Below are 18,651 nucleotides of genomic sequence, written 5' to 3' on the forward strand. Positions count from 1 at the left end.
AAAACAATTCGTCTTTACTCTATGACTATATACTCCTGTTTCAAACTTACAATGCACGGCACTGTTATTTGTTTAACTATATCACATACATCATGTTTTACTGCTGTAATGCCTATGTATCCATAGATGGCGCTGGACACAAGCTTAAGAGCGCCGTTTAGAGCAGCATCACCCCTTAGCAACCCAGACTCGCATACATACAATAGAGAGAGAGAGAGAGAGACTAAGTCGCTGCAGTCACGCTCATTTCTCCTGGGCTCTTGCTAAGGATGCAGCCGTCTCTCATTCGCCTCCATGAGGATGCTGGATCGCGCACGGACGGACGGAGGCAAGCTCACCGGGTTGCTTGAACGCGCCCACACCCCGCACATCATCCCATACGATCACTTTTCAAAACTTGAGAGAACTATGCACGGGAGTAGATGCTGAATAGCCGGGGGGGACCCGTTCTGCATGCCGCCCTTCCTTCTACTCGTGAGCTGCATCAGCTGTTGCTTTGGGAAAAGTGGCGACTCCCACTCTAAGGGCATCGGATACGAGCATCACTCCGCTATGCGCTCTCCGTCTCCCTGACTCCAGCGGATGCTGCCTGCCTCATTAATATTTCATCAGCTCCCGGTATCGCATCAGCATCTCTTCTGATGGAGAAAGCACAACCTCAACAAGCACAGCCTCAGCTGTCTGCACCAAAGGCTTCGGAAAGTCCCGCAGAAGACATTTCCAGCCTCACCGACGAGGAGCTCCTTCAATTGAGCAAAGAGGAGCTGGTGCAGGGACTCCGGAGGTCTGAAGCCGATAAAATGAGCGTTATTCTGGACCACAGCAATCTGATTCGGGAGGTGAACCGCAGCCTCCAGCTGCATCTGAACGAGATCCGGGGGCTGAAGGTGAGCGGATGAGATCATGGGTGTCTGAAGCGCACCTGCGTGTAGGTGCACATCTTTTGTCCTGCAGGAATAACGCCTGGAACATTGTATGCGTTGCTTATGTGTATGTTAAAACGCAAAGCATCTCTAAACAAATCAACTTTAAGATATAACTTTCCTCTTCTATTACCTTGTTTGTTTATTGAATTGGCAGTTCTGTCTTGTGTCACACCTGTTGTGAGTGAGTGCGTGTAGGGGGTTGGTGGGTGTCTGGGGATAGAAAATATCATTAGCTCAGTATAAAACAGTCGATTCAAAGTCTTGTGATGTATGCAGATGGTGCAACAAGGCAGCACTGCAGTAGCTTCGTACTGTTGCATCTTCAAGGAATATTTAAAACCAAGAAATAAAAAATATTACTGATTGGTTACAACCTCCTGCGATGGGTTGGCACTCCATCCAGGGTGTATCCTGCCTTGATGCCCGATGACTCCTGAGATAGGCACAGGCTCCCCGTGAACGGAGGTAGTTTGGATAAGCGGTAGAAAATGGAATGGAATGGGTTACAACCTCTTTGAGCTACTTTAGTTTCATGATAGGTTCTGGAACACAAAAATTACATTTGAGTTTGCCAGGTCAATATTTCAGATATACAGTATGTTTTATTTTCATAATGTTGTTAATATATATATTTAAAATATGTGTTCAATTAGATTGTGCGCATATCATTTGCTGTTACAAATCATATATGTTTTCATATCTATTTCATATTAGCTGGTCATTGGCCTTTAAAAATCCTGTTCAAACATTAACTTCGACTTCAATATTTGTGGGTTGATAATACGTTTGTTTGATCTCAAAATGACTATAAACATACACATTTTAAATTTCAATTATAAAAACATATTTTCTAATAATATACAGTATTTTTGTGTTTTCTCTGGTGATGATAAGGATGTAAATCAGAAGTTGCAAGATGACAATCGGGAACTGCGAGACCTCTGCTGCTTCTTGGACGATGACCGGCAGAAAGGCAAGCGAGTGTCGCGCGAGTGGCAGCGCCTGGGTCACTTTAGCGCCAGCGTCATGCGTAAGGAGGTGGCGCTGTACCTTCAGAAGCTGGCAGAGCTGGAGCGCAAACAGGAGGAGGTGATTCAGGAGAACCTAGAGCTCAGGGAACTTTGTGTGCTGATAGATGAGGAGAAGGGAGTAAGCGGAGGAGGCCATGGCGAAACGGGTTCCGTTGGATGTCGCAATTCCATCGACAGCCAGAGTGGGCTCCTGGTGCCCGGCTTGATGCGGGACGTTGGGGACGGAAGCAGCACGTCTAGTGCAGGAAGCGCCGACAGCTCGGATCATCCACACCATAAGCCACATCCTCCTGGGAACAGTAGCCCGGATCTCCAAAAGTCACGTCTCGGGAAGGGCGGAGGAGATCGCGGGGAGATCTCCAGCCCTGAGCCACCTGTCCGACACAGAAGCACCAGCTTGGAGTATCCCTTCGTTCTGCCTCAACCCTGCCGGCCTCGCTGTGGCTCCATATCTGTGCCTGACCACCGGCTGATTAGAGGTCTCAGTCCGGAAAAGTACAGCCGGTCACTGGGCCACAGGAGCCCGGAGACTCATCCGAAGCACCATTTGGCTTCAGGACAGGTCATGAATCCAGAGCTCTACATTCAGAGGCACAGGGGCAGTTTAGGGAGCGGACCTGGAAGCCCTGAGTCTAGACAGCTGCTCCTGGGAACATCAGAGCTTCATCGTGACAAAAGCAAGCTGGGAGGTAGTCCTGAGATGCTGAGGCACCAGTACAACATGGGACCTGAACACCGGAAGTTTGGCAGCCCTGGTAGAGAAGCGTCGCCAAGGAGACTGGCCGGAGATGAGCTGTCTCCACACCATCGGAGCATTTACAATGGAGTGAATGGTGGGTCAGATTAAAAACCCTACTTTACAATTTACACTTGTGAATGTGAAACTTTTATTCATTTTATCACCATGTTTGTTCCCTGGAGATCAAACCCATGAATTCTAGTAATCTTTCTCCTTTAAAAAATCTCTTTCAATCCCTCTCTGACTGGCTTGTAAACCACATTTAGATTGCCATTGGCTCTGCTAAAGTTACTCGCGATTGGCTCATCCACAGCTGATTATTTCTGAAAGCACTTCAGACCTGTGCCAGCATCACTGAGACTCAAACCTGAGCTACTGGACACAGTTCTGGGGATTGTATCCATTCACACAATGTCCTACTTTCCACACACTGCCACATGCAAGTCATGGGTTTAATACTTAGGAAAACATACTGTGTAACTCAAAAAAATATTACGTATTTAAGATACACAAAATATACCCATAAAGAGAAATGATCTGATGAGATCTCTTGATTATCTCAATTATTTCTACTAGACATCCTTGAGATTAAATGGAGACCAAATATAAACGTTTGCTTAAGTCTCCTGAATAAACAACAACAGAAATCTCACTAAAGTTTCAGAAGAGATCTCAATGATTTCACAAACTGAACTCAGTGTTTTCGAGTCTGCAGTCAAATGTGAAGCTTATTAAAGATCTCAAACACTTCTCATCAAGTTTACCCAAATCCAGATTTGTTTACCTCTACAATACATTCATTTTACACCACCGTACTCTTCATGTGTTTTAACAACCACACTATCATTTGTTTCTGTTTTTATTTCTTTAAATCAGTTTTAAGAGAAACTTTGAGTTTAGGAGAAACATCTGAAAATGAAACACAACTGAGAACTGCATCAAAATCTTGATCAAAATCTTGATCTTGATCCAAAAAAATGGTATTATGAGTATGTAATGTTTAACCTCAGTATATACAACGATACTAAATTATATTCCAATACCATGCGATATACCTTATTTACTCGTTGGTCTATATGTGATTAAAGCAAATAGTTGGCTTAGGAGATGAAAGCAGTGCTGATTTCCCCCAATCCCAAATGATTTTCAATAAACACACTCACAAGCATCTTTTATTATGAGAAATGGTGAAAATCAACGCTGTGTGCTATGTGAATAATGATTTCCGTGGGAGAACATGCTGAGTAGCAGCCTATGGTCCACGCCGCCCATAAAAGCCTCACCTCAAGGTGAAAGATGTGACTCGCTTTGCATTCATTAGCTTCTGAAGATGAAATACGAGCAAGGAAAGATCACATGGATGCCATTTAAATAACTCAATAGGCCAGCGAAGAACTTCTTCAGCTGGGTTGTGGAGGTGTAGGTGTAGGTGCTTATCAACAATGACTGGAAATATTCCACACTATCTTCCCTATGCAACAACTATTCATTTGAATACCATGCTGTTAATATCACTTTTCCCACTCAGCTCAGCGTTGTTGTAGTTTACCGCCCCCCAGGTCCTCTTCACAACTTCATCGAAGAGTTAGATGTGCTGCTCTCATCATTTCCAGAGGATGGCGGCCCTCTTGTAGTCTTTGGGGACTTCGACATCCACCTGGAGAAACCCTTTGCTTCTGACTCCCACACCCTCACCGCCTTGTTCGACCTCACGCGCCTCGTCACAGCCTGTACTCACAGATCAGGAAACCAGCTGGATCTCATCCACATCCGTAACTCCACCACAGATAACATTCAAGTCACACCTCTTCACATCTCGGACCACTCCTTCATCACTTTCAACATGCTCCTTCCTATAGCACTACACCAACATCACCACCCGTTTACTTTAGACGGAACCTTCGCTCTCTCTCCCCGAGCACACTCTCTGCTAAAGTGACATCCTCTCTTCCCTCCAACTTTGCATCTCTAGATACTGACACTGCCACCGACACCTTATGCTCAACACTTACATCCTGTCTAGATAACCTTTGTCCTCTGTCCTCCAGACCAGCTTGTGCCACCCCCTCTTGCCCCTGGCTGTCTGACATCCGTGAACAATGGAGTACACTCAGGGCTGCTGAAAGGAGATGGCGCAAGACCAAGAATCCTGCTGACCTAGGGGACTACCAGTCACTACTCTCCTCTTTCTCTGCTAGTGTTACCAAAGCTAAAATGTCTTTCTATACCACCAAGGTGAGCAATGCACCTAACACTCGACAGCTTTTCAAGACATTTAACTCTCTTCTTTGCCCCCCTCCTCCCACTTCATCTATGACGGCGGAAGACTTCGCTGTATTTTTCACTGAGAAAACATCATCCATCAGCAAACAATTTTCGGTACCTCAGACCTTGATACACACCTCCCACACTTCAACCATCCAACTCTCCTCTTTCACCCCACTGACGGACACTGAAGTAATCAGACTTCTCTCCAGCCACCCCACCACCTGTCCCCTTGACCCAATCCCCTCCGATCTCCTTCAGGCTATATCCAGCACACTCACACCTGCACTCACACACATCATCAAAACCTCCCTGCTCACCGGCACTTTTCCATCCACATTCAAACAGGCCCAGATCACGCCCCGACTGAAGACACCCTCATTGGACCCTCTACTCCCGACAGTTACAGACCTGTCTCTCTCCTCCCATTCATTGCAACAACACTTGAAAGGGCAGCGTTCAACCAGGTGTCTTCCTACCCATCCCAGAACAAACTGCTGGATGACAAGCAGTCTGGCTTCAAAACGAACCACTCCACTGAGACTGCACTGCTATCGGTCACAGAAGCACTGCGGTAAGCCAAGGCGGATTCTAAATCCTCGGTCCCGATTCTGCTAGACTTATCTGCAGCGTTTAAAACTGTCAATCACCAGATACTGCTAGCAACCTTGTCATCACTAGGAATCTCAGGCTCCCCTCTCCGCTAGTTCAAATCCTACCTCTCCAACAGATCCTTCAGGGTGATCCTTCAATGGAGGGGCTCGCTGTCCACTGCTCACCACTTGATCACTGGGGTCCCTCAGGGATCGGTGCTTGGACCACTGCTTTTTTCCATCTACACGACATCCTTGGGACCCATCATACAGGCACATGGCTCCTTGTATCACTGTTATGCTGACGACACCCAGATCTACATCTTGTTTCACCCAGATGATACCACTGTAGCAGCTCGCATTACAGCTTGCCTTGAGGACATCTCAGCTTGGATGAAATGGCATCACCTCCAGCTGAACCCTGCCAAGACAGAATTACTTGTGTTTCTGGCACACCCTACGGTGCAACACAATCTCAACATTCATCTTGGCAATACCACCATCACTCCTTCCAAAACAGCCAGGAACCTCGGAGTCATATTTGATGAACAGCTCTCCTTCAATGATCACATTGCAAAGACAACACGGTCATGCCAATACGCCTTATTCAACATTAGAAAGGTGAGACCCTATCTCACTGACCATGCGGCGCAACTCCTTGTCCAAGCCCTGGTAATCTCAAGGTTGGACTACTGCAATGCTCTCCTTGCTGGTCTTCCTGCAAAGGCTATGAAACCGCACCAGCTGGTTCAGATCACAGCAGCATGCCTCGTCTTCCAACAGCCCGAAAAGGCTCATGTGACACCCCTTTTCATCTCACTCCACTGGCTACCGGTTGAAGCCCGTATTAGATTCAAGTCACTAACGCTTGCCTACAGGACCATCACTGGATCTGCACCGGCTTACTTTCACACCCTCCTGCACTCCTACACCCCATCAAGATCCCTGCGTTCTACTTCACAACTTCTTCCTGGTGGAACAATCTTCCTAACTCTGTCCGGTCAACCACATCTCTCACAACATTCAAAAAACTACTTCTGTGAATACCTGACAGACAAAAAATAAATAACCCTGTCTCTCAACAGGTAGTGGTCTAGCTTTAGTTGAAACCAGAAACTTTGTATTGGCAGCTAATGTATTATGGCTCCTGTATGACATATCACTTGTTGCTCCCTAACTCTTTGTAAATCGCTTTGGATTAAAAGGCGTCTGCTAAATGACTAAATGTAGATGTAAATGTAGATAGAAGTATTCGTTGTGGCTGTCAAAATTACGACCAGCTCAACGGAAAATCTATAATATTTTTTTATTGAACAATAAATAATAGGTTAAGAAATTGTTAGGGCGCTTAAGAATGGCTTTTAAGTTCAAAACGGCAAACAGAACAACTGTTGTCGTCATGGCATGCTTGTGGGTTTGGCCTTTTTCCTTTTCTTTACGTCTGCTGTGTTCATTTGTCACTGTCACCGTTGTTCCCGGTGGGAATGATGTCAACAGACCCCTGCACACTTCCATTTCATCCTTATATTCCCTGGACTATCCCAATGGAACTCCTGTGGAAATGATGGTTTTTATGGCAGACCGTTAAGAGAGCAGTGTGTTTATCTGAGCTTTGCGGGTAACAAGAATGTCATCTTGCACTTTTTGAAGGTACTTTGATAAGTAAATTGTCAACAGGAAGCTTATCGTTGCATAGTGCCCACGCAGCTGTAGTAATTTCAACTGAACTTTGGAGTTATGTCACTGTTATATCACAGATTAACCTGGATTAAATCTCACATTTTGTGACATAAGAGCTTTGGATGTCTTTGGATTTGATTTGCAGGATGAAAATTCTTATTGCATCTAAACTCATGTACCGACACAAACAGAACTGTGGACCTGTTAAAGTGTGTTGCAGTTTGTGTGGTTGCAAAAGTGATCATTTTCTAAGGGTCTTTCAAATGATTTACATTTCTCTGTTTTTCTCTACATGATAGTAGGTTTATTCAGCGAGGGCTGGGTGCACTCTGAGAACAGGTTTCTGTCTCTTCCAAGTGAAGAAAGTTTATTCACAGTTTCTGATATCTTTTCGAAAGATCGTAACATCTCTATCAGTGCTAAAGATTAACTTTTCTGGCATTTGGTCGATAAAACAACACAGTCTAATGGAAAAAGAACATGGTGACCCTATAGTGAGGATAATAAGGGAACACAAGCATCTGTTTTCATTTGATGTTTAAGAAATTTGGCGCCTCAGTGGCTTCTCCATCAAGGTCAACACCATTTTGACCAAACTTGATTAAACAGTATATTATAAAGTGTACGATTTAATCAAAAGTCATCAATCAAATGATATCAACTTTTTCATTACATAGACATTCACAATAAATACTTGGCACTGAACACAATAAGTTATTTTACTTTTTTTTGCCAAATGCTCAAAAATATGGGTTTCCATGTGTCAAAAAAGTGTTGATTGCTTTGTACAATACAGTTGTCTATGTTGACTGTTATTGCCTGTGTTTAATTTGTTTTCGGTATGCATGTACGTTTGTGTCGTCTGTTTATGTCGTCCTCCCTGTCGTCTGTATATGTCGTCCTCCCTGTCGTCTGTTTATGTCGTCCTCCCTGTCGTCTGTATATGTCGTCCTCACTGTCATCTATTTGTGTTGTCCTCTCTGTCGTCTGTTTATGTCGTCTGTATATTTATATGTCGATAAGTTCAACTTTTCGGAGTGCCACGCGTTCAGCACGGGTCTTTGAAGAGAGAAAAAGGCGCCGCACGGTTTTAGACGAAAATGTGAATACAGCCTTAGGGCATATTTGTCAACTGAGTGATGTCAGTGGACTGTTACAAGATGGCGGACACGTCTACATGCCTGCAGCGCTTGGATCGTGCATCTAGTTATTTATATCTATGGTTCCAACAAAGATAAACAACATATACAGACGACTGTGAGGACGACACAAACTGACGAAAGTGAGGACGACATATACAGACGACAGGGAAGACGACATATACATACGACACATACGTACTGTACATGCTTACCAAAAACAAATAAAACAGGCAAGAACAGTAGACATAGAAAATGTATTGTATAACACAATCAACACTTTTTTGACACATAGGGAACCCCATACAAAAATACATCCTGTCCCTGCAAAATGAAAAATATAAGAATCACAACATAGATTAGGCAATGCTGTCATATTAATGGCAAAAAAAATATTTCTGATTTGAAATTTTAATCAAAAGCCATTTTCTCTATTGAATTTTATTTTCTCTTTCTGTTTCCTGTGCAGGCTAAGCAGATTTCAAGTTTTTTTAAATGCATTCTACATGCTGCGCGAAGTCCCATGCGCAAAAGCTCAAGACAAAGTTTTGAAACTCAAAATCATGTGAGATGTCTTTCTAAGCTACTTTAATATAGTTTAAATCCAAGACCTTGCTAATACCACAGATAAGATCCGGGCTTTTAAAGCTGAAACAAAAGGGCCATTACACAACTCTTGAGAACAAAAAAAGTAATTTCCCCATAATATAAAGTAAGACCTCTTTAAACTCAATCTCGCTATCTCTGGGGAAACCTGTGGTTTCAGAAGACCTGTATCTCAAACTGTGTGTGTGTGTTTTAGTGTGAGCATACATGCTCTGTTGTGTGCTCTCCTCGTGACCTTGGGAGATACCCCCCTCTGACTCCAATCTAAATTTAGCCCAGAGGCCGTGTTTACTTCATCACATACAGTAGGTGAATACCTGTCCGCCACGTCTTGAAGGTGGTCGCCTCTGACTGATGTAGTGAAAAATTCAAGTTCGCTATGTTCTCCAAGTTCTCAAATCTCAAAGTGACACACAATACATTTTTATAAATAATTTATTTGTTTATTCGTTAAATTTTCTGAATTACATGTGGAGTCTGGCAGTTAAAGCTACAGTTAGTAAAAACCACCGCTAGATCAAAACAACAACAATGGCGAAGATAGATGACGCAGTGAAGGAGCGTGGAATGATGGGATTTGTTGTCTTCAACTGGCCATCAATCAGACGGGAACGAGAAATCATGAGAGCGGATGAAATAAAGTAATAAAGTTTTATAAATGTTGCATATAATTCTGGTCCATAAATAAGTGACTGCTCTAATCAAGCTAGTTGCTTGCATGGCGCCAGGTACTACTTCCACATTTGTCCACGACACTGTTGTCATGCGGTTTCTACGTAAGTAAAGGCGGTAACAAAGGATGACGATGATATGACGCCATTGACAGGCGACTGTACAGCCCCGTGTCACTGTTTAGAATGGCGATTTTCTCACGATTTATAAGTAGATTGAAACATTTGAAATATTGTAAGTTCTCAGCTGAACAAAATATTTAACACTGGATTTTTTTATATTTTACTGCAAATTTGTTACAAACTGCACCTTTAAGTTTATGCATGAAAATCCTGGCCTATAGAGTGTAAATGGTTTACATTTAGGCGGTAAATGCTTTAAGCAAATGATAAGGAAAAAGACAAGATCTGGAAAATGATGAAATGTTCCATAATTCTTTGCATGTGAATCATATTCCGGCAGTTGTTTCCTCGGGTAAGAATATTACACTAAGCTCTTAGTCACGGGTCCCCTAATGGATCAACACAGTGCGCTCAGAGTGTGGAGTCATAGCTTTGTGTGAGGATTGTGAGTTTTTGCACAAAAAAACTTGGCTTTGTGGCTCAGGTCCCACATGTGTCTCTTTAAAGATGCATGAATGTGGTTTTATAAGATATCTTTAAGGGTGGTCCTCCCTTATGTCCCTGACAAAATTGACAATTCAAGATCACAAACCTTATACATTTACTTTATTCATCAACAATTGGATTTTAAAAAGTGTCCCAAAGATGTCATCATTACTTGGCCTCAGGTTGTTATAAACCTATATAAACTTCTTTGTTGTGCTGAACACAAAGGAAGATATTTGGAAGAATGTCTGTAACCAAGCAGATTTCATCCCCCATTGACTCCCATAGTATTTATTTACCTACTATGGCAATAAAAGGAGGATGAGACCTTTTTGGTGACTGACATTTTTCCAAATATCCTTCAGTTTGTGTTTTGCAGAACAAATGAATTGATACAGGCTTGGAACAATCTAAAGGTGAGTAAATGATGACAGAATGTTTATTTTTGGATGAACTATCCCTTTACGAAGCCAGCCTTAGTTTGGAGCACACATGAAGCAAACATGACACTGCCTGAAGGAATCTGAGTTAATACAGTCATGAATGTGCAATGACCTCCAGTTAACATGTCAGTGAGAGGCATTGTGGGTATGATTTAGATGAGGCAGTATGGCAGTTTCAAGACCCCTTTAATGGTTTTATATATAGTCATATAAATGCATCATACCTTTTATTGTTTTAATACTTTGTCCTGCTAGGAAAAAAGTCTTTCTTTAAAGATTGCGTATCACAGGCAGTTTCTGCTAATCTCATATTAAATTTGAGTTCTTATACGGTAGTATTGCATACGTCATACATATTTATGCTGTATAATTTGCAGGAAAACTAGTAGTTGCTCTTGTCAAGAAGCTTATTTTGTGGCTCTTCCCCATCACTCTGGACCTTAAGCGTTCTAACGATTTCCAAAAATATAGGACAATCTCTCATAATCCCGGTTTTAGGATGGAAACATGTTAATATCTGGTTATGTTAGTAGTAGCAGCAGTGTGCGTGTGTGAGGTTCTCTGCATCTCTTAAGACAGACCGCATGTGACGGATCTAAAGATCCGTGTCTCCCGACATTAACATTTGACCAGAGCAAATTGACAGATTAAAGTTTACCAGACAAGAAGAACATCATGAAAGCAGACAATGCAATTTCAATATTCAATTTAAACATGTACTTCGGGTATTACTATATTGCTAAGCCCTGTGTAGAGATTATGAAAGGAATCCCTTAAAAATAAACAAATGTGGCAGTTGTTTCTTCCACCATGCTATTCCAGATATATTTTATTTTATATTTTATTTAGTCAATTCCAACTACAACAATAAAATGTAATATTACATTAAACAATTTTATTGGAGATTTCAATTTAAGGCTCACTGTCTCTTTAAATTTTCAGCACAGAGGTTAGACGCGGGGTTATCATATTGTACACTTTGAAGATCTTCTCCAAAAAGAGAAAAATAAAGGAATAAAGTACAAAAAAATAATACAAAAAGAGTTACTCTTTTAAAATGTATTTTTGTTAAACAATGAATTTCATGATTTTTTATATTTTAATACGCTAACCACAACCAAACACAGTTTCAAAGCCACACAATATACACACAATTTTTTTCTGGCAAGTTGACATGGGAGGATCACCCCATCTACTGACAGATGTCGCAGCCTGTTGATGACTAAAATCACTGCCTTCTTCTCATACATTGGATGAAAGTCAAGCTTTGACATAGTTGCGTTTGCATGAACATGTCGGACACTGATGTGTGCCGGGTTTGACACTGCGCTGTTAAATGGTTAAATAAACAATGGCGCAAACAAGCGTCTCATGTGCGTTTCGGTTTGAATAACGTGTTTCTTAATGTGACAACTAAAAACCAACAGACTGATGAAAATGGGGGACGTTTTCTCAATATGCAACGTGTTGGACAAGGGGTGAAATTGATGTGGGGAACAACGCAAAGCGGGACAGGTGGTCACCCTAGTTCACGCCTCTTCGTCATTTCCCGCTTTATCTGTGTTTAGGTCGATGAACAGGCTTAGATGTCAGTCAAAAGCTGTAGCGTTTCAGAAGTCCACAAACCGTCATGAATGTTTAATGGCCTGTGCATGCCTGAAGCAAATGTGATAATGAGATGAAAGGAGATGAAACAGCAGAAGCAGGATGCCAGCCCAGTGAATGAAACATAGAGCACTATCGAAGCCCGCTTAATGGATGTGATCTCAGACAGAATGGATGTACGGTCACAGTATCTGAATGAGGATCGAATGTCTTTAAGCAGCGAGGAAAGCTTGCTAACCTCCCATCGGCCTGTCAATGAAAGGTGCATGCTGCACGTCACGTTTGTGTTGTCCTGTACGAGAAGGTGACACTGAAAGAGTATCTCATGTAGATTAGACCCTCCGCAGCTTGAGGTTTCTCAGCTCAAAAGACTGTCACTGTGTTTGTGTGTGTGTGGTTTGATGGGGTGGCATATGGGAAAAGCAGACCGGTTCACAGTCTGTTAGTCTGGGCAAGCAAGCAGGAGAAAATGTTAGAGTCAGACAATAAGTCACATAAGAAGGTTTGCCTTTAAAGGATTTGATCATTTACATACCCACATGTCATTCAAAAACTGTATGATTTTCTACTGCAGAACACAAGAGAAGATATTTTGAAGAACGTTGGTAACCAAACAACAGTGGCTCCCATTGACTTCCATTGTATGAACACAAAACATTTCTCAAAATATCTTCTTTTATTTTTCACACAAGAAAACGTCATGTACAGGTTTGAAATGACACAAGGGTGAATAAATTATGACAGAATTGTTATTATTGGGTGAACTATACCTTTAATGTGACAAACCGTATGCCATTTAAAAAGGAAAACCAATTGTAAATGTAAAACACAAAGATAACTTTTGAATATCCAAGTACGTTGTGACACATAATGCACTAATGATATTAAAACACCTTTTAAAAGCCAAATCCAAACACTTGAGACAGAAAGGTGCTATTATAAATCATGTAAGTAATGTCACAATATTCTTTTCTTCACAGCTTTGATATCAGCTGGATGTTGCAGCAACAACTGCAGGAATGTGAAGATCTGGGACAGGTAAATTCTGCCAGAATATCTTGGGCTCCGTTCCAAACCTCGCTCACTGCATTTTTAAGCATCCTGATGCAAAGCCTTTAACACATAAGAAGCAGCAAAACTGCTTTGGACCTGTTTTTTAAGCAATCATTCTTTGTATTGTAGGCGATTCTAGAATACACAACATTTTCATTTAAGATGGGGATGATGATTTAAATATATTGAGAGTACCATAAATTTGTAATGTTACACTAAAAAAAAAGTTTTGCTTTCATTTCTACTGTTTCTTTTTGAAGTTTAACATGCTAAGAAATACATCATCAGATAATTGTTTTTAACCATCGACGGTTCTCACAAAAAACTCACACATTAATACATTTCGCTATTATTATTTGTACGTTTAAATGACAAGGTATTGGCATAAAAACAACAACAGTTTATCATAACAGTTCCTAAAATGAGTCGTACAGAACTCCAGAAGGGTACTTTTTTGTCTTTTATGACTAATACTGTCCTCACAAACCAAGTTCCAGACGTAGTCATCCATCATTCCACCTTCCCTGTGAAATGTCTCGAATTTTCTGACAGGGACATTTGGAAAATAATTGTTAAAATATGTGAAATTTTGCAACACACTGATATACCGTAATCAATGAGATAAGCTCAATAAACACTAAAACATTGATGCTTCATGAAAATAAATATTCCCACAACAATTGTATAAAAGAATTGTATAAGAACTATAAAAGGGTCAAAAAATAGAAAGCTTTATTATTATTATTATTTCAGTTAGATTGTGGGATTTTTGTGTGTGCTTTTAGTGTATTTTTTATTATTAATTGGGGTTTAGCTTATTTTATTCAACAGCTTTCACTTAAGGTTGGAAATGTAAAACCAATGATACCACAGTAAAAGGCCAGCTAAAAATAAAACTCCCTAAACTATGTTTTACTGATGCTTGTAATGCAAAATTGTATGAACCGATTATTTCCCAGCCATAGAGCAAAGGCGAAAATATGGTGCTTGTGGATATCTAGTTTAATGGCTCAAACAAATCAAGAAACATTTTTAAACATCTCGTTCCACCGAGCAAACTTCCTCACATTTCTCAGAAGAGCTCGTAACATCACGTGTATTTCGTTTCCTGAGGGACTGAACTGTGCACCATCAGTCCTGGAAATTACACAGCAGTCAGGTAACCTGATTGGAGTTTGCCATTTTCACAAGTGCTTTCCAATTTTATGTGGAATATGCATCAGACGGACAGTGAATGGATTGCGGCCAGTCTGCGCTGTCTGAGGCGAAAGACTAATGGACTTGCTGCCTATGTAGAGCACTTCAGTTCAGTCACTTATGAGGTTCCATTTCAGTGAGGATGTTGTGGCCAAAAGTGACGTCCGGAGGGAATATCTGCACAATATTAGCTTATAATGACCCCTCGGGTTTAACAAGCCATTAAAGTGTGAGGAATATGGTACAGAATGGAGAAAACTAAACTTTAAATGTTTTATGTAGATCTAATCTGTCAGTGATCACATCAGTCTCAGAAGTTGTCTAGCTAACAATTTAGGCTATAATAATATACAGAACGTGTACCAGATTGAGATAAAAACACATTATTTTGATAATTTTGAGTCTGATATACAGTATATCTTACTAAAATGTATTCAATTTCTATAAAGGCTATTTGATGTATTCAAGGTTAGTAAATGAGCATCATGGTGAGCCGTTCCCTGTCTGTGAGTAATTCTGTGTGGCAAAGGTGACCCTGTCTATCCGTGATCTCATAAAGGGATAAAAAATGGTTTGGTTAATATTTAATAAGTCAAAGACATGCGTTTATCCTGAGGGAATGTTCACCATTCCCAACAGGATTGTAGTGTCTCTGGGATACTCCTTATTTTGAAATTTTTCTATTTGTGGTCACCTCTATAAACCAAAGTGAATGATTTCTGTAAATCTGACGTGTTTAAAGGATTAGTCCAACCAAACATTTAAAATATCTGGCTTTAAAGTACGCTTCCCAGCAAAGACAAAAAGGCAGTCATTTTGATGAAAAATTGGTTATTGATATTTTTGGGACATTCACGCCCTCCTTCATCATGTTGATTTGTATTTTGAGTAAATTTCATTGGTTGGTGGGAGATTATATATGGGGTGTAACTGCGTGTTATGTCTTTTGCCTTTGTAGGGCAGTTTAAAGGAGCAATGTTGTGATTTTAGCGACATCTATTGGTGAGTTTGCGAAATTGCAACCAACGGCTCGCTCCACCCCTCCCTTTCGAAGCACTAAGGTGGCTGACACAGAACAAAGATGTCGTCACGTTTCGCTTTTTTTGCTACAGTAGAAACATCATGGCGAATTCCATGTAAGACCCACACTAGAAATGTAGATGAAGCTCATTCTCAGATAAAGAAAACAAAACGCTTAATTATATAAGGTCTTTATACAGCTCTCAAGACATAATTAAGTATATTATATCGCATTTCTGTCAATAGACCCTCTAAAAAATGACACACTGGACCTTTAAAGGGATAGTTTCCCGAAAAACAAATATTCTGTCATCTTTTAATCACCCACAAAAGAAGATATTTTGAGAAATGTTAGTGGCCAAACGACATTGGCTCCCATTGAGTTCCATTGTATGAACCCAAAACAACAGAAACATTTTTCTAAATATTTTCTAGAGTCAAATACAATTGTTCAATAAAATGAGGTTGAATAAACGACGACAGAACTTTTATTATTAAAATATACATTTTAAAGTTATATGAACTACAGCTATAGTCTATTTTAGTCCATTTGAAACTCTGCAGTTTAAATGTTCATTAAATTTCCATTTCCAAAACAAAAAAGTGGATAAGTTATGATTTGAGGGAAGAAGAAAAGACGATGTGACGGTGATAAATTGAGTGACAGTTATACCATTCTTTTATAATACTGAGGAAGAATAAACAACAAAATTATTATTTTCAGGTTACCTGTTCCTTTAATAAACCGTAATTGACTGTGTTGTTATTAACTGTGATCATTCTTTGACAGTAAAATGTTTCTCTCCTTCACAGTTTCGATGGCTCCTCTTGACCACACCTCACGTCTGTTTCAAGGGCCAGGTGTTTCATCCCTTCATCTCGGATGCGATGGGCTGGGAAGTCAGAGCCCATTTCAGTTGTCATAACAGCGATTTGCTTTGGGGACCTCTGGACAAGGTGCAGTCATTTCAAAGAGACTGAAGTGAGACACAAAATGTTTTTCCTGCCAGTCCCGGTGTAAGAAGACGCTCGCACAATACTCAGTCACACATAGAGCTGTGAGAATATATATTAGTGTCCTGTGGTTTACAGATGTCTAACAGTACTGCATCCGGGTACTCAAACAGTAGAGACGTTCCCTTCTCTATATACAGTACGTGTCTCTCCGTGTCATTCTCACTAGCACTAGGACACATAAATCAAGACGCTGTGGCTTACTCAAAGGTGCTTTAGTGTTTCTTTTGAACCGAAACTGAAATATACATTGTTAATTTTTCATCAAACCTCTTTGAAGGAGCATCAGTGTTTGTTGGTCTTTCCATTTCTCTGTTCGTTTTTAACATGGGTGCAATGATGTTTGCATATGGTACAAGAGAAACGGACTGTACATGTTGTCGTCAGTGTTTGGCACTGATTTCGTGTGTGTGTACGTGTGTTTGTTGGCTTTATCGCTTAGCTCCTGTATATAAGCTGATGAGGTTTCATGTTGTAGACAGAACTACAACATAGTACACATAGTAAATTAATGGATTAGTTTTATATGCATATAATGACTATTATTTTTGACTTACAGCTATTATTATAACGGTAATAATATATATATATCTATGTGCAAAATATTAAAGGATTTTTATTACTTACACGCGGCGGTCGTTATTTGTTTCACTAATTGAAGACACTAAGCTTTCGTCAGCAATCCAGCTCCCATGTCGCTCATTCGAGTTGTTTTTATGCAAATTAGATGTGTTGGGCTGCGTCGGGAGAACTGAGGATGAGAGAAACCCCACGACGGTCTTTCACAAGACATCTCTTTGTTAGAAACGTGGTTCTTTAACGTGGCTCAACTTCAAAGAGATTTAAAAAAATGATTTTGCTTCATAAATAACAGCTCATTTTCTCACTTCAATACCATGAAAAGCTTTGGCTTTGCTTTTGGGATCCGCCTTCATGGCCGACCTCAATCCACTTCACCGATCGGATTTTGGTTTCAGAGTATTTGCGTGTGATGAATTCAATTGATCCTCTTATCAGAAACACTGTGTAGATAAGACGCGTTGTGCTGTGCTTGGAGATCTCGGTTAAAAAGCATAGATAGTTCCTAGCAAATCCTTTTTGTCCTATGCTGTGTTCACACTAAACACGTTCCTCGCTCTTTATTATTGTTATCTTTACATGCGGAGTGTGTTCACGTGTCAAACAGTTGAGGTCAGCAAGCTATTCGGGCAAATTTCTTGCTTGAGTTGAAATTTTTTCATCTTGTGTGAAAGATGCGATTGACGTGTGTCCCGCATCATTTGCATCGTCCGCCGCAAGTTTCCATCGATTCCATTTTTTTTATTGAATAAATACTGCATACTGCGTACTACAGTACTGAAGAGAAATCATAGGCATTATCTCATGTGACTTGTGTCCAGTTACAAAGAACTGAAGCAAATGCAGATTTTTGTGAAAACTTAAGATATGACAGTACAACCAAATAATGACAAAAAATAGAAGTAAAACATTGGGTGTAATGAGAGGCCCCCATCAAATTGGGAATGGAGTCAACGGAGGGTCAGGTGCATTGCATTGTAAAAGTAAACAGGATATATCTATTTTTCAATTTGAAAACATACAAAAAATATTTTCTTCTTTGAAAACGAATGCATTTCTTTGATGACTCACTTATCGTAGATCAATCAATGTCACCCTTGGTAACAGACAGACTCATTCAGTGTAGTCTGTATGTATGATGTAGAGTAGAGATAAAGGCAGCACAGTGTGATTAAGACGCATCCGTGGCCGTGCAGGCGAGCTGACTGAGGGCTGGTCTCTCAGGTTCCCTGAGCTGCGCCCCGTTCCGCTCTGCTGCATTGCAGTACAGTAAAGGAAAGGAGCGAACGGTTGAGATGAGAGGAGAACGGAGGGATGTCAGGGAGGAGAGGAGACAGAGAGGAGGTTTGAGGCCTGTAGGTGAAATGTTGTGGGGAAGGAACAGAAAAGTTATGATTACGGAAGGAGGTGGAGAAGAGTTGGTATCAGACCAAGAAGGTACAGCAGAGAAGTTATCGGGGTAAAGTTAGTGCAAGATAAAA

At 40.8% G+C, this 18,651-nt stretch overlaps 1 protein-coding gene across 1 annotated transcript; it reads left to right on the forward strand.

Annotated features, from left to right (window-relative positions):
* The first annotated feature begins 252 nt into the window (after positions 1-252).
* Positions 253-17,217, forward strand: ccdc85al (coiled-coil domain containing 85A, like). The gene is made up of 4 exons (XM_056749772.1): positions 253-887; positions 1,821-2,790; positions 13,288-13,345; positions 16,391-17,217. The coding sequence occupies exons 1-4, from the start codon at positions 642-644 to the stop codon at positions 16,407-16,409; spliced, it is 1,293 nt and encodes a 430-aa protein (XP_056605750.1). The 5' UTR covers positions 253-641; the 3' UTR covers positions 16,410-17,217.
* The last annotated feature ends 1,434 nt before the right edge of the window (positions 17,218-18,651 follow it).

This window comes from Triplophysa dalaica, chromosome 6 (genome assembly GCF_015846415.1).
Source record: "Triplophysa dalaica isolate WHDGS20190420 chromosome 6, ASM1584641v1, whole genome shotgun sequence".
In the NCBI taxonomy this organism is placed as follows: domain Eukaryota; kingdom Metazoa; phylum Chordata; class Actinopteri; order Cypriniformes; family Nemacheilidae; genus Triplophysa; species Triplophysa dalaica.

What these genes read in the sequence shown, in the direction of transcription:
- ccdc85al (XM_056749772.1), top strand. Translation starts at nt 642, where the DNA reads ATGGAGAAAGCACAACCTCAACAAGCACAGCCTCAGCTGTCTGCACCA. An exon ending in ACGAGATCCGGGGGCTGAAG is followed by an intron (nt 888 to 1,820) that starts GTGAGCGGATGA and finishes GGTGATGATAAG; the next exon opens with GATGTAAATCAGAAGTTGCA. An exon ending in CATTTACAATGGAGTGAATG is followed by an intron (nt 2,791 to 13,287) that starts GTGGGTCAGATT and finishes TTTTCTTCACAG; the next exon opens with CTTTGATATCAGCTGGATGT.